Here is a 25,339-nt window from a genome sequence, read left to right as displayed (position 1 = left end):
TATGATCTAATTGCATCCTTTTAAAGGGAAACCCCGGGACTGTTATGTATTGTCCTTCACTATATGATGCATGTTAGCAAGTTTATGCTGGTCATATTATTAATTAATAAAAATGAAAAGAAATTTTGAATAAGGCGCTTGGTTAATATGGAGTAGCTGGCGGTACCTAACTACCTATATTAACACTTACACCGAAGTCATCAATATCTCAATGCATGTAACTAACTTAAAAGGAATGAGTAAGTTCAATTATTTTTTACTGGATATATATATATCACCAATCAGCCACAAACCCCATAAATATCGTCTTGTTATGTCTTTAAGCGAGTTGCGTACTGGACAAGTGGCAGTCAAGGACTAATCCCGGGTATGAGCTCCATTTAAGGGTTGCCGCTGGCCAATGGGTTGCTGCATGCACAAGGCGGGATTCGAACCCCCGACACTTTGTAAGCGGATAGTGAGCTAACACAGACCAACCCAACTGGTTGGTTATATACTTATATATTTTATTTAAAAATGTTAAATATTTATGATAATGGCATTTTTACATAAAGATAATATTACGGATGAGAAAGATTTTCTATTGAATCTACAATGTTATAAAAAGAAATTTTTTTAGAATAATAATAAAAAAAATCAATTGGAACATAAAAACTTGGCTGAATTAGTCCTAATTACTCTTCAAGACGGAATGGAAGACGGAAGAGGGAAATTATCGAACGAAGAAAAGATCCAAGACTTAAAAAAATTGAACGAATAGCGGTGAAATAAATCTCATGTACGATTTCTGTAGTGACAATAAAGATAATTATCTGTCAACTTTCCACTGTCACCCTTCAAAAATCAAACTCTACCTTATATAAAATTATCAAGTACGCTTAACTTTTAAATTGAAATCTGTTTATATACGGAAATAATTAGTAATTGGACAGCTTATTTATAATATTATCTTCAAGTGAAAGATATCTTTACAAGAATATTTATCTTTAAAATACTATAATATATAAAAAATAATTATTAATTAGACAATATATACTTTATATAAATATATAAATTATTTAATTTATTTAATATATATTTTATATAAATAATTAATTTAATAATTGATTATATATATAATTATTAATTTTATTTAAGCCCGACGGGCTGTCGATCATATAATCAGTAATTAATTGTTTCTCCGGTGACTTGAGCCAAGTTGTCTGCCATATGCCCATTTCTTCCATTATTCTTGCTCATTTTTGTTTTCATTTCTTTGTCTTTATATACTCTACTGAGTAGTTCATGGCTAGGTGCACTAACGTTAATTTAACAAAAAGTAAGATATTGCAAGAAAGGAAATGAAGCAACTTCTCGCATATTATTCTCGATCCATAATGGTTAATTGAACATACAGAATGTAGGAAGTATATTTGTGATTGTAAAGATATCAATTATTATAATTATTAGTATTTAATGATATAAAAAATTTAATAATATAAAAATTATTTACTTTTTTTATGATTAAATTCGGCTAAATTTTAATATTTTAATAAAAATATTGACTCGTGACTTTTTTTAAACGATTTTATTTAGCAACATTGATCAGTCGTCACAACAAATATACAGGTAACTAATATTTAATGAACAAACCCTAATGGCGAAGGAGTTCTGCTTCTATATATGTAATTTAATAGAGAGCAAACAATATTAAAGCTAAGTAAGATGGCACATGCCATGTCTAACTGAATGAAACAATTGAAGTACGTAGCTAGAGACTAATATAAGATCGAATTGAAGCTGGTTAATTTATTTTCATTTGGTTCTTGTTTTAACCTAGGAGTCATTCAATTTTCTGAACCCCAATAGATGATGTTAGTTGAAATGCAAATCAAAGTGTCCGTAAAGAACTATAAAGATGACAGAGTTTTTTCATTATTATATCTACACAGAAAAAAATTGATCAGTGCAAATACAATTGTGCTGCTAGCTCCTTGTTGGATGGTCCACCTGCTAGAATATTTATAACTTTTGACCTACTCCAACGAGAACCCGTTTGTACAGCACGAATAATAACTAGCACTATATTCAAATAATAATAAACAAGATTTTAATTTAATTATATATTTTCCCAAATGGAGGTAATAAGCAAGAACTATAATAGGCAGAAGTCAATATCGTCTGGTCCAGTAAGAGAGTTTAATTTGTTTTGGTTGAAACTCATACTTCATGTGTCGATGTAAATGTGTTCTTGTAGTACACTTGCATTGCACACTCCAAGTAAATATCATAATTTCTCCTATAAATTTTCTTTTGTATCAACATAACAGTTAAAATATTACTTGGATATATTTCACAATAACTATTGTATTTACGTAAAAAAAATTATGAGTAATAATCAATAAATAAGTAAGAATTATTAGATGATAATTTAGTCTAATACGTAAATCATCTCAAAATTTTAACTATTAATTTATATAAAAATAATTACACATAAATTTTATTTTATGTTAAATACATGTATTGTTGCAATGAGTTATAGGTCAAATGACATGATCTTCCCAAGTTGCGGATTCGAGTCTCCTATCTTTGGAAAAAAAAATACATGTGTTATTTAACTTATTTTTTAAAAATATAATTTGCAAGGAGATGATGTAAAAATTGTTTGCATGTTGTTATTATTATATATAGAGGTAGCACTCTTGCACCTTGAAAACACACAGATACATAAAAAGAAAAGAACACCACTGTTCACTGTTCCTTTTTGAGCAGCCATGGATGTTCTTCTCATCTTATGCTTGTCCGTTCCAATGTTGTATTCAATCTATGTCCTCTCCAAGTTACTGATTATGAATCGAAGAGGGAAATCATGTTACATGGTGGCCTATGAATGCTTCAAGCCACCAGAGGACACAAAACTCGACACAGATTCCTGCACAAGAATCGTGATGCGCAACAGAAACCTTGGCTTAGAGGAGTACAGATTCCTCCTCAAAACCATCGTCAACTCCGGCATCGGCGAGAACACTTACTGCCCACGAATCGTTCTCGACGGCAGAGAAGAATGCCCCACTCTCAAAGACATTCACGACGAGATCGACGAGATCATGTTCCAAACCCTCGATAACCTCTTCAACAACACCGGAATCGCTCCCTCCGACGTCGACATCCTCGTCGTCAATGTCTCCTTATTCTCCCCCTCACCTTCCCTCACCTCGAGAATCGTCAACCGCTACAAGATGCGAGAGAATGTTAAGAGCTTCAATCTCTCTGGAATGGGGTGCAGTGCCAGCGTGGTTGCTATTGATTTAGTGCAACAGCTCTTTAAGTCTTACACCAACTCCATCGCCGTCGTGGTTAGCACGGAGGATCTCGGTGCTCATTGGTATTGCGGAAGGGACAAGATGATGATGCTCTCTAACTGCCTCTTCCGATCCGGCGGCTGTTCAATGCTCTTCACTAACAAACCAAGCATGAAGAACCGCGCAATCCTCAAACTCAAGCACATGCAGAGAACACAGTACGGTGCAGACGACGAAGCTTACAGTTGCTGCATACAGGTAGAAGACGAGCAAGGCCACGCCGGTTTCCGGTTAACCAAGAGTCTGGTCAAGTCAGCAGCTCTGGCCTTGACCGTTAACCTCCAAGAAATGGCGCCAAAGATTCTCCCTCTCTGGGAGCGAGTCAGATTCTTCCTGTTTGTGTTCGTAAAAGCATCAAGAAAGGTGAACCTTGAGAGTTTGAGATTCTTCTTGGGAACAAGAATAAGACGAAGAAGGGAGCTTGATGAACAACGTTCTTGGCGGTGGAGGGTTGAATTTCAAGGCGGGATAGAGCATTTTTGCGTGCACCCCGGAGGGAGAGCGGTTATCGACGGCGTTGGGAAAGGAATGAGGCTGAATGAGTATGACCTTGAGCCGGCGAGGATGGCGCTGCACCGGTGGGGGAACACGTCGGCCGGTGGATTGTGGTACGTTCTTGGGTACATGGAAGCGAAGAAGAGGTTGAAGAAGGGAGATCGGATATTGATGATAAGCCTTGGTGCTGGTTTCAAGTGTAATAACTGCGTTTGGGAAGTTATGAAAGATTTGTCGGATCAGAATGTGTGGAAGGACTCCATTGATTCTTATCCTCCTGCTTCTCTCGCCAACCCTTTCAAGGACAAGTACGATTGGATCAACGATGAGGATCTTAGCTTTGTTAGGTTCGATTATACCAAGTTTTCTTTGGGATAAACACCATTAATGTCGCTTAATTATTGATTATTCAAATAAGTTTCTGTTCATGTAAAAATATAAATTCGTGTAAAGGCGATCATTAAGAATTTAAAGATGGCACATGTTAATCCATCTAATGATTCTTTACGTGAAAAAAATATTTTGATGTGAGTAGTTATTTTTTACTAAACATACAGTTTTACTAAATATATATATGTAATTGTTGGTCATCAAATTAAAGGGAAAGCAAGTAGTGTAGGGTTTAATTTGTTTATCAAATTAATTAAATAGTAAACTTGCTGTAAAAATAGAAGAATGATATATATTATTTTTGTGTACATCTCTTTTTTTTATATATTTTAATTTCTTACATTAAAAATCATTGGTAAGAAATAAAAGACGATAAAATATTTCTCTCTTATATCATAGAAAAAATATACATAAAAACGCATATAATATAAAATTTGATATAAATATCATTTTTTGTGATAATAATATTATGTATATCTATCGACAAATTATAACCTAAATGATATAATTTTTACATACTCATTTAAAAATTATAAATTCGAATCTTTAAAATAAAATATTTATATATAAATATATATTAATAAAATTAATAAAATATATAAATATATATATTATTTAATTTATTTTTTATTTTATATTAGTAATTAATTTTGACCATTTATTTTTATAAGATTATAAATAATGAGGCGCACGCAGTATATATATTACTGCCTTTACGGCTTTACGGCTTTACCAAAGAATGGTAAAAGCATTAATGGGTTACGTACGATAACCCACAGGAAAAAATATCAATAGAAACTCCCAATAAATTTCCATTCACATTTACATTATTTTCATGGTGGCCCTATGAATTGACGAAGAAATATACAATACAAAAAGAAGTCAACAAAGGTAATTAAAGCTGCATGTCCCTATTGGTACATTTATTGGAGCTTTCTTTTTTGTTATGCGTTTTTATTATTACTATTATGTGCCTATGGTGGCTATATGAAGATCTTATGGAATAGATTCGGCATCAGAATGTGACCAATATAATTACGCAGCATATATATATGATATGTCGAATTAATTGGTTTAGAACTACTTCAACTGTGCATTATCACATACATGTGTCACCACTTAATTAAAAAAAGAGGGTGGCCCGGGAAAGATATAAAATAGCATCTAATAGCTTCTACTTCTATGTATGTGTTAGCCCAGTCAATTAATATGAATGAAGATAGATTATTATTGGTGATTCACTGGGTTATGCATGGCTATGAATGGCACTATAATAATCTCATGTAGAATCTGTGGCCACGTACGATCGCTACTTGCTACCACTATCACCCATTTTAATTTAATGCCCCTAAAAGATATATATTTCTATTAAAAGGATAAGTGGCTAATATATATCATTATTATGGTTGGAGTGAATTAAAACCCCAACTAACTACATATTTTAGAGGCGAAATAAATTAATCTATTGTACTATGTCCATGTACGTACGCCTCTTGATTGATGTCCTGTATAGGCATTTGCCTAAATATATACATTTATAAAATGTCAATGCATACTATATATAGTTTTGTTTTTAAATTTGTTTTAGACGAAATATCAAGGACTATTATATACAGAAATGTGCCCAACATAAAGAAAGAAAGAAAAAAAACTTCACAAAGAGAGACTCACAGGTTAGGTTCATGATCACAAGTTTGAAAACACAACAAAGTGGGGCATGCACGTTGTGCAATGTGCAATGTGCAATTGAGGACTTAAAATATAATTTGCATGGACCAGCAATATGCATGTCTAGGCAGTCTAGCAACCATCAAGGAATAAGGATGATCGTTGAAGGTACAATTTCTAAGAATAGTATAAAGAGTTTAATTTTAACGTATTAACGGTATAAAATGAGAAAATTTAAAGGATCAGTATTTTTATTAAATTTTGGTCAATATTAAACCAACAAAAAAAAAATAATTTCATACTATTAGATATAATTTTACAGCATTACAAATATTAATGATAACTAATTAATGACTATAAATCACAAAACATACGGCTCCTAGCACTCGTGTAAAATATTTTATTCAGTCGTATAATTACTGTTCGTTGTTTTCTTGGATGACCATTTATATCGTTAATGTAATTAAAAGATAGTTATTTTTTTAATGTGTTAAATGTACATGTAAAATAATTTTACATGAGAAAATTTAGGGCATCATCACTTTTCTTAAAATTTGGCCAGCACTTAACAAAAAAAAAAAAATTTCACACCATTAAAAATATTAATAATAACTAATTAATAACTACAATTCAAAAAAATTACTAATTTTCTAACACTTCTTATTTTACATTAACATAGCATCAAAATTAAATTTATATATAAAATATTACATTGCGTTTCGTTTTTATTTTTCGGAAGTAGGGATTACTTTGAATTTTTAAATAAAATAAAGAATTATTTATTAATTTTTTGTAATATTTACATTTTTTCTTTTTATTAGTCAACTGCCAAATTTTTTTAGTCAAAGTCAACTCTCAAGTTTAATTACGGTAAGAACAGAATGAGTTAACTAATTTTTAACAACTTTCCACTATCTTTATTTTTTAAAATTTTAAAATTAAAAACAAAAAAGAGTTAACTATAAGTCTATAACTTATGTACCAAAAAAGATACAGACTCCTCAAGAACGTCTCGGATCGAATGTAATATTTTAAGAAAATTGGGATCTATGGATGATCTAATTGTTGTTGTTTTTGTATTTGATTGTTAATGAACATGATAAATTTATAATAAATTAATTATTTATAAAATAAAAAATCATTTTTATAATTATATAAAATATATAGGGTCAATTTATAATTAAAATTAGTTAAAGGACTATGTAACAGTTGTTAAAAAATCTTAAAAAGCATGTTTTTTTACTTGGACCACTAAGTGGTCCAAAGGTTCCTGGACCACCGAATCCTGAACCCAGATAGTTGTAACGTATGAGTTTTAAAATCGAAACTTCTAGGTGAAGTGGGAAAGATTATGCTATAGTTGACTTTTTAGAATTTCTCATTTTCAAATATTGGGCCGGACCGAGGCCCACGTAACAGTAATAGCCTTAGCTTTAGACAGAGCGACACTCTGACCCAAAAAAAAAGGAACAGAGCGACAAAGAGAAAAAAAAAATATATTTAAAAATAAATAAATAAAGGAAAGAAGAGAAGAGGGGAAAACCGGAAAATGTTGAATAAAAAAAGAGGAGGGGGTAGTAGAATGAACGAGGTAGGAAGAGGGTGGTGCTAAAAAGAACGATAACCAGAACCAAAAATAAATAAATAAAAAGGATGAAAATAGCGAATAGTAACAATAATGATTTCTAATAAGGAAGACCGTTCCGCCACCGCGGCCCGAGCTGCAGCTTCTTCTTCTTCAAGGGATGATCGGCCCGCACCGCCGGCAGCACCCAACATTGTGATGTCGTCGAAGGATCACGATTCTCTCTTCAGCGGTGGTGGCATCAGGTTCCTTATTCATTCATTCTCTTCCCGTCTTTCATTCAATTTCCGGTTATGTCTTCGACTTTGAAATTAAAAAAAAAAAAAAAAAAAAAACTTCGACGTGAATTAACATGTCTACAATAACAATAATAATAATTTGTAATCATAATTCACCGCATCCAAATTTAATAAGGTAGGTGCCTATCTGCCATTCTGAAAATTTCATGGAAGGAATTGACGTTTTGTTTAATTTATATGTGACTCTATGTTAGGTTATAGCATTTTCTACGGTTGTTGCAACTAGGCTTCTTGTTATTAACTGTTTTATTATTACAATTTTGTCATTGCAATTAAGAAACTCTGCACCAGTTTTTTGCCAAATCCCTCAAGAAAATAACCGATGCATTGAAAACCAATTTTTGTATCACTATCTATCACACAATATTTATGTATAAATATCTGGTCAATATTTGTAAGTTATATGTATAGAATGACTTCAGACTCTATTGCTGTTAAGATAAGCCATAAGTTTCTATGCTTTTAAAATGGGAAATATAGTATGGTATCCATGATCCAAAACAGGGATGTAGGATGGAAAAAATTGGGAAAACGGACGATTTAGTAAGTACTCATGTGAAAAGATCGTTGTCTAATTTGGAAAACCTTTCCTGGTTAAATCATAAACGTTATTTGATCTTATACCAGGCAAGCATGTCTGAGTAGAGCAGGGGTCATGGAAAGGAGTGGTAATTAGTCCAATTATTCAAAGTTATTGTCAACAGCTATAAGTAATCTTGGTCTGGAGGAAAAAACTAGGGATTCTTGAAATTCAGTTAATTTTTGTTTGCCACCATCTGTTTATCTTTTATTTTTTTTTAGTGAAGTTGTTTAATGGCCTTTGATCTCTCTAATATTGGAAATAAAAAATTGAAACGAGTGAAGTGCTTGGTTTTTATTTTAGCTTTCTCTCTGGAAGTCGAAATGGAAGATTTAGCTATGGATATTCCAGTTTCAAGGGTAAAAGGTCTTCAATGGAGGATTTTTTTGAGACCAAGATATCAGAGGTTGATGGTCAGACTGTTGCCTTTTTTGGTGTTTTTGATGGTATGTGTAATGTTTCTGTTCTATATCTCTGAAGCCTAGCCTTGATGTCATTCCATTTTTTTCAATGGCGTTATTGATTTCGGTTGCAATATAGCCATTTTACAGTGTTATTGTAGGATGTTTACTTGTCAGACATAACATTAAGAAATTGGTGATTCTGTTTTACCTTTATAACTTGTATGCTCACTATTGCAATCTTGTCCAGGCCATTGGCTTTATCCGTTGGTGAGATGTTGTTGTCATAATTATGGACTCATGGTGTGTCTTTACAGCTTTGATGTTGTTTGACTGTTGTCTCGAATCTTTTGGAAAAGGCCTTTAGGGTTCAGTTATTAAGTGACGAGACAGAGTAGAGTACTTGAAATGAGCCAGTTGGATGATCTTCTGAAATTCTCCATTTTGAACTGTTAGTGAGCAGCATAATTAGGACTTATACATGGTATAGGTTAGCCCAAATGGAGAAAAGCATATTATTTATACCGGCAAAAGACAGCTAGTAAGACTCCTATAAGATTGGGATTAGGAATTTACCCATATTAAAGACTAAACAGTAGCATGTATCAACAGAAATTCACCAATGCTCATTGTAGCACGGAGCAAGTAATTGTAATACTGGAAAGTTTTTAAGCCTGTGTAGATCAAATTTTGTACTAAAATTGAAGAATGTGCAGTTTATTCCTCATTGACATGTCCTTTTCATGCATCTATTAAATTTATTTCTTTTTTCTTTTTAGGTCATGGAGGTTCCCGAACTGCAGAATACCTGAAGGATAATCTGTTTAAAAATTTAAGTAGCCATCCTGACTTTATCAAAGACACAAAGACTGCTATTGGTATGAAATACTATCATATAAAATATACCTTGTAGTGCAAAATATTATATGCCACTATAGTGGTCTGATTTGCCACATGGATGGTCTCTAAACATAGTATGTTTATTGCCTGCTGATTTGTTATTGCAGTTGAAGCATTTAAACAGACAGATGTTGATTATCTCAATGAGGAAAAGGGCCATCAGAGGGATGCTGGGTCCACTGCATCAACAGCTATGTTGTTGGGCGACCGAATTCTTGTTGCAAATGTTGGCGATTCCAGAGTAGTTGCATCCAGAGCTGGTACAGGTTGGTACTGTGTCACTTATGTGCGGGATTTATCTGAATTTGGTGCTGAGTGAAGGGGATTATTCGGCGTATTTCTTTTAGCCCAATTTTGGTGATATGCTTGTCAAATACATAGTAAATTTCCACTCCAAAATAGCTCAAGCAAAATAATTCCCTCTTCCCTCATCCCTGTTATTTTATTCTTCTGCTTTTCACTGTTATGACTTATGAGTGTATTGTTTTACTGTAGCTGTTCCTTTGTCTATCGATCACAAACCTGATAGATCTGATGAGCGTCAAAGGATTGAGGAGGCAGGGGGATTCATAATTTGGGCAGGTGGGTTTCATTATGCACTGGTGTTAACATCCATTCTTTTTATTTTGGTTTGCAATAAACTAATGATAGCAATAAATAGTTTAACTAGCTGGTTATTGATTCAGGGACATGGAGGGTTGGTGGTGTTCTTGCTGTTTCCCGTGCATTTGGAGATAAACTTCTTAAACCATACGTTGTTGCTGACCCAGAGATTAAGGTTGTTAACCCCATACATCTGATTATCACCCATTTGTATTCCAGTGATGTATAGATATTATGTCAGCTGATTTCCCCCCCTTGTTGCAACTGTTCTGGCTTAGGAAGAAGAAATAGATGGTGTGGATTTTATCATAATCGCCAGTGATGGTCTTTGGAATGTCATATCAAACAAGGTGAGTTCATCTTACAAGCTATACTATATTTGACCATAAATGACACGCTTGATCTTGTGAACTTTCATATGTTTTTGGTAATCACTGTTCACTGCTGAGTGCCACTACTCTGTACCAAAGCTGAACTATGGTTACAAGTGCATGTGCACCTTGTACTTGGTAGTCTCCATGCTTGCCGTCTTCATTGTGTGTCCTCTTTTTTGCTGCATACAACCTTGGTAGTGCAAGTATAGATGCAATTTAGGAAGTTTTTGGCGTTCATGATATAATTTTATATGCCAATCAGCCAAAATTGTGCTGTGTTCCAAGTGAATGAAGTTGTTCGTATTAAGGTTTATAGCGGTCTCATGTTTAAATTTCTCTACTCTACATGTGCACTCGTAGCAGTCTTCAAGGCCCTTCCTTCTTGATTTAAGAGGGGAGATGGAACGGATATGTGTTTACAATTTTTCATAGTCAATGCATGAAATTTCCCATGCCACATGTGATTTTGAAACGCTGTAGATTCAAACTTGGATTTTCAGTTTTAGTTTCAATTATTTAGCCTTGTGAATGCTTTCGTTTTTTGCCTACATGTCGTCCCTACTATTTCAGGAGGCGGTGTCTTTAGTACAAAATATCACAGATGCAGAAGTGGCGTCCAGAGAACTCATTAAAGAAGCTTATGCGCGAGGAAGCTCAGACAACATCACTTGTGTCGTTGTTCGATTTGATCTCTCCTGATCCGACTCCATGCTTTTCAGGTGTCTGCCATTTCTATGAACTGAAATCCACTCATTTTGTAGTTTTCTTATGTTGGAGTGTATTACTTCTCTTAATTTTTTCTCTTCTTGACGGTGCAGTTTTATATATTTTATTCAGATAAGGAAATAGTTATAGATGCATTTGATTTTACCCTTGAAGGATGAAAGCTCCATCTCCAGAATCCAGTTTTATGTTGGAAGACTTGTTCCCTTCATTGATACACATGATATTCTATTTGTTTGTTTGTTATGTTGTTAAACCCTCCAACTCCAACACCCTAAAATGAAAGCGTGGTGCTATTGAAGTCAAACCTGGGTTGTGTTGCATGTAAATCTCACGAAATATAAATACACACGCATTGTTTCTTCTTGCAAATGATTGAACTTCATTACTTCTTTTTTAGTATTTCGCGTATAGAAATGTTTGGATTCTATTTGGAACTACAATATTATGGCTCTGCTCAGACAAGAAGTTTCTAGAGATATAACATTTTGTGTAAATCATGGTTCGAAGCTTTCCTAAAGTTAAATAAGGCATTCTAGTAAAATTTGCATGTAAATTTTGAATATATAACAATATATTTTTTAAGTCTTTACTTTATATTATTAACTTTAATGTTCATATGTTACCTGAATTCAAAATCAATCATATTAGATGTACTAATTACTAATTAATAATTAATTGTAAATATGAAATATATATCGAAATATAAAATATACATTACGAATAATATATATATATATATATATATATATATATATATATATATATATATATCAATTGATTTTGGTGTGTCCAGATATTCTTTATTCGCCATATTTTACGGAGACATATAATAGATTGCAAATTAAAATCGTAATCTTCCAAGAAAATTTTTGTGATCAGTGTCGCTTTTGGGCTTTCCAAAACTGTATAACAATAGCACTTGAAAATTGAATTTTTTTTTTTTTATTATTTAGGCTATATCAAAGAATAAAATGTAAAATATAATACTAAATTTCTTAATGATTAATTCATTGTCGAATGTGCAGAATTAGAGCACAATATGAATAGTGTATGACTAATTGACTAACGCTCCAGCCCACAGGTTTTGTTTCAATTATTCCTTGTCTTTTGTCCCCAAACCGGTTGGATAATTTTATTATATTTGTAATTATCTGGCTCAAGCTACAAACAAATTAAGTAATGTTTAATTAGCTGAGGAGTATGGAGTCATGAGTTCAACTAATATTCATTTTTCAATAAGGAAATGCATGTGTGATTTGTGATGTTTTGGAGTAGATAAAGTAAATTAAAAGATTAAAAGACTTAAGACTCTTCCATTGTGACGGCGCACGCTCATAAAGCATTATAAATGGGTCAGTTAAGTTCAATGATGGTCTCATCTCATCAAACTCCGATTATTGACTATTAACACCTTTCCTTTCCTTCTTCACAAAATAAATTACAGTAATCTAGATATATTTGGTTATCTATGATCAAATTAATTAATGTTGTGTTCTTTAACTAAATAAATTAACGCTGATGTATATTAGATTATTAGTACATTTCTTTTTCTTTTGGGGGTCAGATTCTATATTTTTAATATTGTCTAGTTTACATTAAATAAATATCTATGTTGAAAATTTACATCCATTTATCAATAATTTTTTCTTCACTTGCCATCGCTAGAATCATCCAAATTTCTATATTATTATGTCACTCTCAGAGTAGAGTCTTTGAGTAACAAATATTATCTTGCGTTACCAATAAAACTGAAAATCTTCATCGCTAGAAAGAAAATGTTGATGACTATCCAATACAGTATTTGTATTCTTTATTATTCAATAAAGTATCATATTTAGTTGTCTTAATAATAATAATAATAATAATAATAATAGTTTATTTATTTTATATCTTACAAATATATGTTAAAATTATGAATTAAAAAAGTTTTTATTAAAAATATAAAAATTTAATTTTTAATATATATATATTTTGATTTATTAAATAAAAAATTTAAAATTTTTATTAATAATAAATTTATTATATATCCTTTAAACATATATTAACTAAATCCTAATAACTTTTTTGGTTGGACACGGTATCCAACCCGACAGTCAAGACGAATATCCCAAAATGTAAAGAATTGAAAACTCTAATTCACGTTACATTCTTTCTCAGATTAATTTTCGGAGATGAATAATTTGCAGAAAAAAAATATGGAATTACAAAAAAAAAAAAAAAGGAGAAAAAGAAAAAGGAATATCCAAAATGTGTTTCTCCTTCTTGTCTCCCCCTCTCTTTCCCCTCACTTTCCTCTGTGTGTCTGCTTCCCCAAATCATTTTTCTTTACCATCTCTCTCTAATCACAGAATCGAATCACTTTATCCTTCATCTGTATGACTTGCTAAACGTTCTCTCCTTCTTCTTCTTCTTCTTCTTCTTCCACAATTTCCATGGCTTCCAACCTCAACCAACCAGGTTTTTCTCTTTCTTCTGTTACTTCACTTCAAAGTTCTTTGCTTTTCGCTATCTGCAGCTCTCAATCAACAAAGCTTTCGTTTTTCTGAGACCCTTTTGCCTCTTTTGTTTACTCCTCGTGTTTGTTTTTGTTTTCAGGAGCTCAAGTTCAAAGGGAGAACAGCATCAACAGCGCTATCTCTGAGATATCGCCGTCTCCGTCTCCTTCGTCGGCGACGGCGCCGGCGCTGGTGTTATCAAACTCCGGGAAGCGAATCGACCAGGCGGGGAAGAAGAAGTATGTGAAGCAGGTGACTGGGCGGCACAACGACACGGAGCTTCACTTGGCGGCTCAAAAGGGTGATCTTGGTGCGGTGAAGCAGATCCTTTTGGACATCGATTCTCAGATTATTGGGACTCTTAGCGGCGATGAACTCAACGCTGAGATCGCTGAGGTGAGGGCCTCCGTTGTTAACGAAGAGAACGAGCTCGGAGAGACTCCTCTCTTCACTGCTGCTGAAAAGGGTCACCTTGATGTTGTCAAAGAGTTGTTGATGCATTCCAGTAAAGAAACTGTTTCCAAGAAGAATCGATCTGGCTTTGATCCCTTGCATATTGCTGCTAGTCAAGGCCACCATGGTAATTTCTGAATTCTGAATTGTGATTTGTTTGCATTGTTAGATGGTATTTTAATTGTTATTTTCACTCTTGTGCTGATTGTAGTTGTTCTGCTACAACTGGTTAGTCCAATTAGGTGAGTAGGTGTAGGATATCGAAGCAGTTTTGTTGTTGTTTTGCATCCGAGGGTAGATCTTTTATTTATGAAGTGAGTTGTACTGACTATTTATGTTGTATTAACTAAAGAAAAGCAATAGTTATATTCTTGATTCACACAAGGAATTGGTTGAAGTAATTAGTAATTTGGACCTCTGAGGCAACAATGGAAGTTCTGATTCTAGGAAAGGTATTCTTGTTCGGAGACTGCATAGCTCTTGGACTCCCATGGTTGATTGGAAGTAAGTCTTATGGCACTTGTGGTAATTGAGAAACAAAATAATAGGAGAGGGAGTGGGAGACGAAATGTATATGATGTCAATGTTCTGTGGTGATATGTGTCGAGGAGCCTTCTAGGCCAAATGTTTAGATAACTTTCGCAAGTTAATTGATGGGTTATGTGCTAATCCTATAAGGGTTTAATTGTTGTATTTTGTCTAATCATAAATTCTATATGTGTGTACTCTTTTCTTACTCATCCTTTTTAATACATATAGTTTTTCTTTTGCAGCCATCGTCCAGGTTTTACTAGATTATGATCCCGGGTTAAGCAAAACAGTTGGTCCATCGAATGCTACTCCACTTATAACAGCAGCTACAAGAGGCCACACAGAAGTGGTGAAAGAATTGCTTTCAAAAGACTGTAGCTTGTTGGAAATTGCTAGGTCCAATGGAAAAAATGCCTTGCACTTAGCTGCCCGCCAGGGCCATGTAGAGATCGTAAAAGCGTTGCTCAGTAAAGATCCACAATTGGCACGGAGGACCGACAAGAAAGGGCAGACGGCATTGCATATGGCTGTAAAAGGGCAAAGCTGTGATGTGGTAAAATTGCTTCTTGATGCAGATGCTGCCATCGTTATGCTTCCTGACAAGTTTGGCAACACCGCATTACATGTAGCTACCAGGAAAAAGCGAGTTGAGGTATGTCAAAACTGGCACAACTTTACAAGCACCTTACGTATAGATGAGGTCATGAGAAACACAAATGATTTTAGTTTTATGGGATTCATACACATGGCTAAAAATGTGTTATTATCCCCCTAGTAGGATACTTAAATATGCCTTATAGCTGTTTACTTACTTGTCCACCTTGGAACATCGGGTACAAATATTAACTGTTAAAAATGCAAATGAAGCTGCTGATTTAGTATAGTTTGGCCTGAATTTGTCTGGAAATATAGGGTCTTATGTATTTAAATTTTCTTTCTTGAATTTACATACATTCCATCCATCCATCCATGATATTTTCTCAAATGAAAAATCTGACAAAGTTGTTGCTCATTTTACTCCACAGATAGTGAATGAGTTATTGCTTCTGCCAGACACCAATGTTAACGCATTAACCAGGGACCACAAAACAGCCCTTGACATTGCTGAAAATCTTCCCCTCTCTGAAGAGTCAACAGACATGAAGGACTGTTTATGTCGATATGGTGCGCTTAGAGCTAATGAGCTCAACCAACCAAGGGATGAACTGAGGAAAACTGTTACTCAAATTAAGAAAGATGTTCACACGCAACTTGAACAAACCAGAAAAACCAACAAGAATGTTCATAATATTTCCAAAGAGCTAAGGAAGCTCCATAGGGAAGGAATCAACAATGCCACAAACTCGGTGACTGTGGTGGCTGTATTGTTTGCTACAGTTGCTTTCGCCGCTATATTCACTGTGCCTGGTGGGGATGATGATAGTGGTCGGGCAGTGGTAGCAAGTTATGCTACTTTCAAAATCTTCTTCATCTTCAATGCTATTGCACTTTTTACATCTTTGGCTGTTGTGGTTGTCCAAATTACCTTGGTTAGAGGTGAAACTAAAGCAGAAAAAAGGGTGGTGGAGGTGATTAACAAGCTGATGTGGTTGGCTTCTGTATGTACTTCGGTGGCATTTATTGCCTCTTCGTACATTATCGTGGGTCGAAAGCACGAGTGGGCCGCAGTCCTGGTTACAGTAGTTGGAGGAGTGATAATATCCGGAGTCCTTGGCACCATGACTTTCTATGTCGTGAGGTCGAAGAGAACCAGATCAATGAGGAAGAAGGAGAAGCAGCTAGCTAGGAGGAGCGGATCCAACTCTTGGCCTCATTCAGATTTCTCCAACTCCGAGGTTGATCGGATATATGCCCTTTGATTTTATTTTTTTTTGGAACTCGCAACCCCCGAGGATCACAAGAAAAAGAGATGACATTGACCGGTATTTTGAATTTGCACCTTCCAAGTCATTAATGCTGTAAGAGTTCACCAAGAAAACTCTAATGCTTCTTGTGTTGCACACTGTACAGTTTTGTTTATTCTCTTAGCAATTGTTGTAGGATCATGAAGCAATGCAACTTTTCTGAGTATGTACCTGTGGGAAAAATCAATAGAACTGTGCTCTAATTCTAATTTATGTATCAATATATTGTCAAAATATCTATGGTTGCCATCCCTGTTTGTTGCTCAAGTTTTGTTACTAGAAATGTGTTGGGGACAAGTCATCACCACCCCTGACCTAGACTTCATAACTGCATCAAAATGTTGTATTGCTGACAAGAGGTTGTGATAGTAATGCAAGTTATCTGTTTGTCCTGTAATGGAGACAAGTGCATAGAAAGAATTACACAAATTTTAGATGCCATAGTCAACATATGTTTCTCTGAGTTAACTATTATTATATATAATGGGAATATGAAGGAAATATGCTATATAATTTTTTTCCTATTTTCGGTTTATAGTTAAAATGATCCCTGAAAGATCACTGTGTTTCGTTAGTTAAACAATGACACATGACATTAATTAGTTTGTAATATGTCATCCTTTAATTGACAAATGTATTTTTCAAAGACAAATTTGAACCATTTAATTTTTGCAAGGACCAAAAAATTGATATATTCATGATTTTTCAAGAGCTATTTTGATTATTTCTTTTAAGAAATATTCTGATCATTAACCCAAATATTTTCCTTGTATAACTTTACAATAATTAATCGATAAGTTGGTTATATGAAAATATATTCTCCATATACAAGTTATTATTTCATACAAGTCAATACAAGTCTCTTTAACTTAATTCACCTCACGCGCTACTATCTAACTAACTTTTCAATCATCGTGCGAATATATAACTACATTTTTTGAAAGGATTTCGTTTTCGTTTTCAAATTTTCTCAACGTTTTTTATTTATGTTCTCTTTCATCTCTGCGTTCCCTGCGTTTTTTATGTTCGTTCTCTATGTTTTTGAAATCAAGTTCTAAAATCAATTTTGAACAGTTATCTCGTTGTTGAAAATAATGAATAATTCAAGTTCAGATTGTCAATTGAACCAGAACGAAATTGATTATTGTTTTGAATCAAATCAAGTGGCTGAGGTGTGGTTCAATTCTAGTTAATGTTTTCGTTAGTAGTTTATGATTTTGTAGGTGAATAATGTTGTTTTTGTTTGTGAAAATTGTTGTTCATCGTTGATGGTTTGAATTGAATGTAATGTAAAAGTTTTGCATTAAAGGAAATATTTTTCTGTATTTGCAACAAATTTCAGTGTAACACGAAGATATTTAAGTGTATTGTTTAAGAATTTTCGGTGTATGTGTGCTGATAAGTTCTGCGGCTTCTTCTTCATCTTCTTATTTCATTTTCTCATAATTCTTTTCGAATTCAGCTTCGCAACTTCCTTCATTTTTTGCGACGATTTTGAGAAACTTTTTGAGAGATTTTGATCCTTATTTAAATTTTGAGCGTTGCGGTTTTAATTGAGGGAGAAGAACCGTTTGCACTATTAAAGAGTTAGAGAAGCGCGTGTTTACACGTAATCTAAATTGAAAATTGTTTTTATTAGGCTTGGACCAATTTATATAAACTTGTATACCAAAAAATTTGTATGTGTAGCCGTCCTTATACGAAAATAAAAGTACACGGCTGATGAGGATATAACTGAGTATAATATATAAATTTTGGGTCTGTTGCTGATAGCATGCTTGTTTTTATGTCTGAAAAGTTTCAAATTATGGTTTAAGAAAAAGCTCATGTCCAAATTATGAACTTGAAATTCCAATCCAAACAGAAATAGCATATGTTCTGAGTTGGCATTGTCTAAATGATTGGAATTGGTGGCATGGCATCTGGCCAATTGGGGTGGTTGTAACTTGAAAAGTTTTTGTTGTTTTGTTGTTTTTTTTTTCCCCTAAGCGAAGATCATTGCATGTGTAGATATAAGAATAACAAAATCACATAAAAGTTGATATATATCATAATCAAGGAATTTTGTTTTTAATGAAATTAGTAAACCACGCTTTTGTTATGAATATATAATTTAATTTTGATGCATTGTTAGTGTAAAATAATTTTATACGTGCATCTAATTACATAATGCCACATCAATGAAAATAACTACCTTTTACATTGATTGCGTGAATAGTCATCCAAAAGAACGGGTCTGATTGCACGACTGTGTAAAACGCTTTACATTGTCAGTGCATCGAAATTAAACTCGCGAATATATTAGGGGTGAGCACGGATACGCTTTACATTGTCAGTGCATCGAAATTAAACTCGCGAATATATTAGGGGTGAGCACGGATAGCGGGTACCCGATTACTCGTCCGAAACCGAACCAAACTAATTAAATTGGTTCTAGAACCAATGGGTAATCGGGTCCGACCTGAACCAAACCAATAACTCTCTCTAATAATTGGTTCGAATAATGATTTTTGGGTGCAGAACCCGTGGATCCGAACCAAATCACGTCATTCTTAATCGGTTTGGTTTGGTTCGGGTACATGCACAAAACAAACGTAAATTCGAACCAAACCGAACCAATTACAATTCAATTAGTTCGATTCTAATTTCACCATAAATCCGAACCAACTCGATCCGTGCTCACCCCTAGAATATATAACTAAAAATAATTTGTTACAATTGTGCCAATAATTTAAAAAAAAATCAGTGATCATGATAAGAAGCTGAATTAGTTAGGAATTAAAGGAAAACACATTGGTTGAAATCATACCACTGAAACCGGGTATTGAAATATAAGGAGCAGCAATTGGATTTTTTTAAATTTTTACAACATAATTAAACAAACACCAAGTCACTAACTGAATCTGAGACACACATGAAAGCACTATCAAAATTTCAAAACACACTCACATGAAAGCAAACGGAAATCATGATGTATGCTTGCTTCTTCTTATAGCTTATTGCGTTACTTGCTAACCATGTTCTCCTCTTTTTTATTTCCATTTCATAATAAACAAATAAACTTTGGGAAATATAACAGTAATTAAAGAAATTCCCATTGTCACCTTAAAGTTCTTCTAAATATAATTAAAGAGAAGATTTTTAGTGTTAACATTTAAATCCTTGGGGAATTCTATTGTTTTTGTCTAGCTTCCAAGATATTATGAAACTACTAATGACAACATTTTATTATTATTGTTATTATTATTTCATTAAGTTTAAATGTTTAATGTTTGGTTAACATAGAACTAGCCACTGTCAAAGTAGAAACAAATCGGAAAAGAAGCATCACCTGAAAAGCTGTTCCTAACTTTGTCTGCTATGATGAAGGATATATATATATATATTTTCAAATAAAATGTGATTAATTTAACATAACTCTCGTACGTATGAAGTTAACTTCTTTTTGTCTTTCTATTTCTCTGACAGTTTTTTTTTTCTTTGTCAATACCATAGATTATAGAATACCTTTGCTTTAATTTAATTAAGTTATCCTCATCCATGAATTTTTTTCCACCAGACATTAAATTAAAATTAAAGGCAATATCTATTTAAAGTAATTATTTATGTAAAGATATTCTTATATAAAAATATTAATTAAAAATTGTTAGACAATTTAATATATTTAATTAAATTATTTATATAATATATATTAAATATTAATATCTTAATTATTATTTTCTACGAAGATATCTTGATGTAAATATTTATGTGTAAATTAAATTCTTTTTAATTATAGTTGCCAAGGGACTAATATAATAGACATATGTGATGCCACAGTAATCATAATTGTTACTCATAATCTGTGATGATTAGCCGAATGCCTCAAAAGATTCCTCCTTTATTTTTGCCATCACTTGGGTTGGGTGGGTAATGCCAGGTAAACAAAAAAAAAAAAATAATCAAAACTTGTCTTATTTAGTATTAATTAATTGTCGTAATAATTAATGAATGTTAAATAAAGTAAATTATAATTGTTTTTGGCTGATTTTCTTTTGTTACCAAACATTTTCGGATTAGGTCAATGCCAAGTTCCCTCATGTTTATGTTACTAAAAGAAAGGGTATTTTGGTACATAATTCCATAATAATGAATTCTGTATTTGAGTTTCATAAGTAATTAAAGTGATATATACTACATAGAATTGAACATTTAATTAAGATGTTTGTTTCACTAATAAGAAGAATTTATTTGTATACGTAAGACGGTGTTTAATTTAAAGAAAAGTATAAGTAACCAATAAGATTTTTGAACAATGTGTAAACAATGTGAATTAATAGGGTTAAAAGAGTAAATGTTATTCAAAATTTATATTGTTCCCATAGCACTCCCCTTAATTTAAATATCAAAATCTTGTAGAATTAGTCAATTAAGTGTTGTTAACACTATTATTATTATTATCATTCTTCCACTCATTAAGTTCGTACTAAATAATGTACTATGATGTTTATCCTGAGATTTATTTTCATGATTGTTAAAAGGAATTATAATTTATAGAAAACAGAATCAAATGATTATTGTCACTTATATGTTGTATTGTATATAGTTGACACTTAACAGCATTAAAAAAATTAAAAGCAGTTAGATTTCTGCACAAGTTATTATCCTTACATTAATGTGTTTCTTCACTTCACCGTTACTTTAGTTTTTTGAGATCTATATCTGCAGCAACTTGTTGCCAATTTCTTGCAGATGAATGAAGACATAAATATCTCTAACAATTTTTTAATTTTTATATTAACATCCCTTAATTTTAATTTTTTTCTTTTTTAGAATTATATTTTTATATTGACCCCTTTTTTAAAATTGCTCTAGCTCCATCCCTAGTTTATATAATCGAATTTGAGCAATAAAACAATAATACTAATATTGATAATAATTCGAAGTTTTGTTTTCTGATACCCTATAAGATTTATATGGCGCTTATTCTTGTGATATTTGCAAAGGTAAATTTGTTATATGTTCTCACTAACTAAAATAAATTATAGTGTGATTCTGCGATGTGCAAAGAAATAAATTATTTATACTATATAGTATATTCTAATAAATGTTATATTATTTAGAGATTGATTATATTAAAAATATTTTATAGAATATTTATTTAACAATTTGTATATCATTCCATATAAATGATATAATTATTCAATTAAAATATAATACAAATTGAAATTTAGTTATTGTTTTAAGATTTTGAATTCATTTATTTTTAAAAAAGACATAAGTTTTTTTTATATTAGAGTTATCCAAGCTACATCTTTATTTATTGTTTTTATTTTTATATTTATTTTAGTTGTCATATTTTATCTTCTCATGTAGTATTTTTTAGTTTACAAATAATTAAAGGAAAATGAATGAATAAGAATGAAAATATAATATAAAATTATGAATTAATTTTATAATCATGACATATTTGAATGAATCTAATAAGAAGATATACTAAATTTGAACTTACTTAGAGGAGTCTTTTATAATTGGTACCAGAGATTAAGAAACAAAGAGTCTTATACAGAATGTATAAGTAGACTAAATAGTATAGTAGTAAGAGTCTTAATATGTATAAATTATAGAATTTGAATATTTGTAACTGAAATCTTTTATAATAATTATTATTATGACACTTTTAATGTATGTTTAATATATTTAATTAGTATTTTATATTTTAATTGAATAATAATAGATAAAAGCTTTTTCTTTTAACTTTTTAAAAACTTTTTACTAAAGAATGATTGGTTGATTCTCATTTTTTGGCAAGTCATTAGAATTGTTCACGTGACATCATTAACAAGAAAAAGATGGCTTAAACTTATTGCAAAAAAAATTAGTATCAACTTTTATATGTTATAAATAGATTTTATTTTCATGCATTGCCCTTAGTCTAAATGAATTTTATACAAACAATCAATGGTATGTTATCGTATCAGTAAAAATGACTAATTTTTAAATTTATTACTTAAAAAGTTATCTAAACACATAATTTGATGAGATGATTTATAAAACTATTAATATTTAAAATATATTTAGAAAATTTGCTCATGAAAGAAGAATGGAGAGGGGTTTAGAAGGTGTAAAAGAAAAGTGCGGTATGCAACTTGATTGTCATATCTTGAATTTGTTGAACAGATGGAAGTCTTTGAAGACTTTGAATGAAAATATATGCAACTCTTTGAATAGTCCCAATTGTGGATCATAAATTTTGAATAGTTTTTATGAAAAGAAGCAACTCTTGACAAAGAAAACCACTGTCTATGGTTGAATCTATAACCACCAATTTGGTTTTCTTAACTTTTGGAAAATGTCTCACAAATCAGTTGCAATTCAAACTAAAATAAGGAAATCTTGCAAAATGCATGGTTTGTAATGTTGTCATGCATATCATAGTACACTAACTCACAAGTAATTGAAATTCCAACTCATATTAAGTTGATCAAGTTGATTTCAAATAAAAATACTAAGATTACTGATAATACAAATTAATCACCAACATTAAAGAGTAGAGTATTGAACTTCTACTCATCATGACAATTTGGTTAAAGTAGTGAATTAGAGTTATCTTTCATCAAAACTTAAGTTGTCCCTATTAGCCCCTCAAAAGCACTACTCTTTCTTGATCCTCACTAAATGAGTAGAATCCTACTTCACTTGAATTCTTCTTTGTTTGCTGAGACTTCTTGCAGTGAGCAATGGCTCCTTGGATTGCATTCTCTATCTCTGAGCTTGCACTGCTGCACCTTTTAAGATGCTGCCTTGATGACTTGTTTGGAATCGAAAATGAAGATGATCCGGTGGACAGCGACGACTTGTTTCCCGAAAGAATCTTGATTCCTACAGAGAATGACCTTCTGTGATTGCTACTTGGATCATCTCCATTGTTCTTCATGACAGAATTCGAGGACTCGTATCGAATTTGACCATATGGATTGCTACTAGTATTATTATTCTTCTTCTTCTTGGACAAGTTATTATTATTAGCCTTTGAAACTGAGCCTTCATCAGCAACTTTTGTTGAAGTTGCATAGTTTTCATAGGAGCAACCGGATTTTCCAAACCAGGACTTGAGATAAGCCCTTGAAGCCCTCAACTTTGATCCTATTGATGAATGCTTCAGTTTCTTGGTCCAAGACTTCTTCTGATGATGATTACTCTCAACAGTGAATCCTTCATCACTTGTGCCTGTTGATGGAAACTCAAGCTTATAGTCTTCAGGGTTTAGCTCTCTGCTAACTTGGCATGATTCAACAGGAGAAATGTTGCAGGACTCAAATGGGGTGCCTGAGGTTGGTGTTGTGTAGGTTGTGGTTAATGGGGTGCTAAAAAACTCTTCAAAGGCTTCAACTTTGTCCATAACAAAAGGAGGGTCAGAGTTTTGGAGGATTTTCTCAACCATTTGAAGCCTTGGAGGAAGGTGAAGAGGAAGAAGCTTTCCTTTGTAGAAAAGCTCATCAGCTGGGGAAGTTGTTGAATCCTTTTCTTGATCAATGGAGGACATTTGGAACTCAAACTCTCCTGGTTGTGGATGAGAATGGCAGAAGAAGTTAGAATATGAGGTTACTTCCATATCAATGTAATCATCATCTGCAGTATCAAATGCTATGAGTTTTGAAGCCATTGATTTTAGGCACACTTCTCTAGTTCTTGTTCCTATGAGTATATTATGGAGAATTGAAGACCAAATGCTGCTTTTAAAAGGGTTAGACAATGCCATATTAAAAAAATATACAAAATAAAAAGCAGTGTTAATTAGTGTTAGTGTAGTTTAGTGGTATTCTAATTTATTGCTTCTTTTAATTTTAATCTCATGGTTGTCTCTTATCATTTATCATTATTGAAGGAGTTTGTCTGCAAGCAAGCATCCAAATGTGAAAGTTAAACCATTTTTTTTATTTTCTCTTATGGGGTTAAGCACTGACCCACATTACATAAACTCTGGATTATTTATTTCTCATTGGGATTGCTAATTTATTTTAGTATCTCTGTTTGCTAATGGTAACTAACATGAGTTCTATTGATGAATAGAAATTGACTTTAACCTGAAAATCTGTCTCACCCTTTATAGTCTAGTTACTAGCTGTAATAGAATAATAGTAGGGATGGCAAAGTCTAGTATGATTGAAAAGCAATGATATATTTTAGTTATACTTTTAGCCTTGTAACTTCATAGTGATTGGTGGTAAAAAAATGAAGGAATAAGACAGAGGATCTTCAAGGAAAATCTTGTGCCTTAAGATCCATGTTTTTGAAACCTTATACATTCTCATGCAAGAAATTGGGTTTCTGAACAAAGATATGTTTCTTTTGATTCTTTCTGCATTTATATAAGTAATTTGTGCACCATAATCAAGTTGATGTTGAAATAACAGCTCAGCAAATATATATAAACTTTGCACTGATTACACTAATGCACTTTCTTTTACCGGATTCGAGGTTCTGTTTTTTCTTTTTTTCTTTTTTTTTTTTTTTTATTGACACACTTTAGTGTATATATAAACTTGCACACGGGAAAAGTCTTGATAGACCTTTTTGTGAACATAAGCATCTTTTTCCAGTCTTTTCTTGTT

General features: G+C 32.4%; 4 protein-coding genes across 4 annotated transcripts; 3 read left to right on the top strand and 1 right to left on the bottom strand.

Moving 5' to 3' along the window:
* Window positions 1–2,649: 2,649 nt before the first annotated feature.
* LOC112779208 (3-ketoacyl-CoA synthase 19-like) lies at window positions 2,650–4,534 on the top strand. The gene has a single exon (XM_025823453.3). The coding sequence runs from the start codon at window positions 2,754–2,756 to the stop codon at window positions 4,212–4,214; it is 1,461 nt and encodes a 486-aa protein (XP_025679238.1). The 5' UTR covers window positions 2,650–2,753; the 3' UTR covers window positions 4,215–4,534.
* A 3,104-nt stretch (window positions 4,535–7,638) lies between these two features.
* Window positions 7,639–11,731, top strand: LOC112776463 (probable protein phosphatase 2C 11; the record flags this gene model as incomplete). Its single annotated transcript, XM_025820629.3, is given in 8 exon segments — window positions 7,639–7,724; window positions 8,662–8,804; window positions 9,539–9,637; window positions 9,767–9,925; window positions 10,155–10,241; window positions 10,346–10,437; window positions 10,541–10,612; window positions 11,207–11,731. Coding segments are annotated over 8 exon segments (867 nt in total), but the record flags the coding sequence as incomplete, so codon positions are not given.
* Window positions 11,732–13,432: 1,701 nt separating this feature from the next.
* On the top strand, window positions 13,433–16,994 carry LOC112779762 (ankyrin repeat-containing protein ITN1). Its single transcript, XM_025824100.2, has 4 exons — window positions 13,433–13,819; window positions 13,958–14,437; window positions 15,084–15,493; window positions 15,867–16,994. Exons 1-4 carry the CDS (start codon window positions 13,795–13,797, stop codon window positions 16,698–16,700), a joined length of 1,749 nt encoding a protein of 582 aa, XP_025679885.1. The 5' UTR covers window positions 13,433–13,794; the 3' UTR covers window positions 16,701–16,994.
* Window positions 16,995–23,178: 6,184 nt separating this feature from the next.
* LOC112775609 (probable membrane-associated kinase regulator 4) lies at window positions 23,179–24,414 on the bottom strand. Its single transcript, XM_025819359.3, has one exon. It carries the CDS (start codon window positions 24,388–24,390, stop codon window positions 23,362–23,364), a length of 1,029 nt encoding a protein of 342 aa, XP_025675144.2. The 5' UTR covers window positions 24,391–24,414; the 3' UTR covers window positions 23,179–23,361.
* Between the last annotated feature and the right edge of the window lie 925 nt (window positions 24,415–25,339).

Source organism: Arachis hypogaea, chromosome 19 (genome assembly GCF_003086295.3).
Source record: "Arachis hypogaea cultivar Tifrunner chromosome 19, arahy.Tifrunner.gnm2.J5K5, whole genome shotgun sequence".
In the NCBI taxonomy this organism is placed as follows: domain Eukaryota; kingdom Viridiplantae; phylum Streptophyta; class Magnoliopsida; order Fabales; family Fabaceae; genus Arachis; species Arachis hypogaea.
The sequence above is the reverse complement of the archived record's forward strand: the minus strand, read 5'-3'. Positions and strand labels throughout refer to the sequence as shown.

Coding starts and splice junctions, on each gene's coding strand:
- LOC112779208 (XM_025823453.3), top strand. CDS start 2,754: ATGGATGTTCTTCTCATCTTATGCTTGTCCGTTCCAATGTTGTATTCA.
- LOC112779762 (XM_025824100.2), top strand. CDS start 13,795: ATGGCTTCCAACCTCAACCAACCAG. Junction 14,438..15,083: donor TGCTAGTCAAGGCCACCATG/GTAATTTCTGAA, acceptor TTTCTTTTGCAG/CCATCGTCCAGGTTTTACTA. Junction 15,494..15,866: donor CCAGGAAAAAGCGAGTTGAG/GTATGTCAAAAC, acceptor TTTACTCCACAG/ATAGTGAATGAGTTATTGCT.
- LOC112775609 (XM_025819359.3), bottom strand. CDS start 24,390: ATGGCTTCAAAACTCATAGCATTTGATACTGCAGATGATGATTACATT.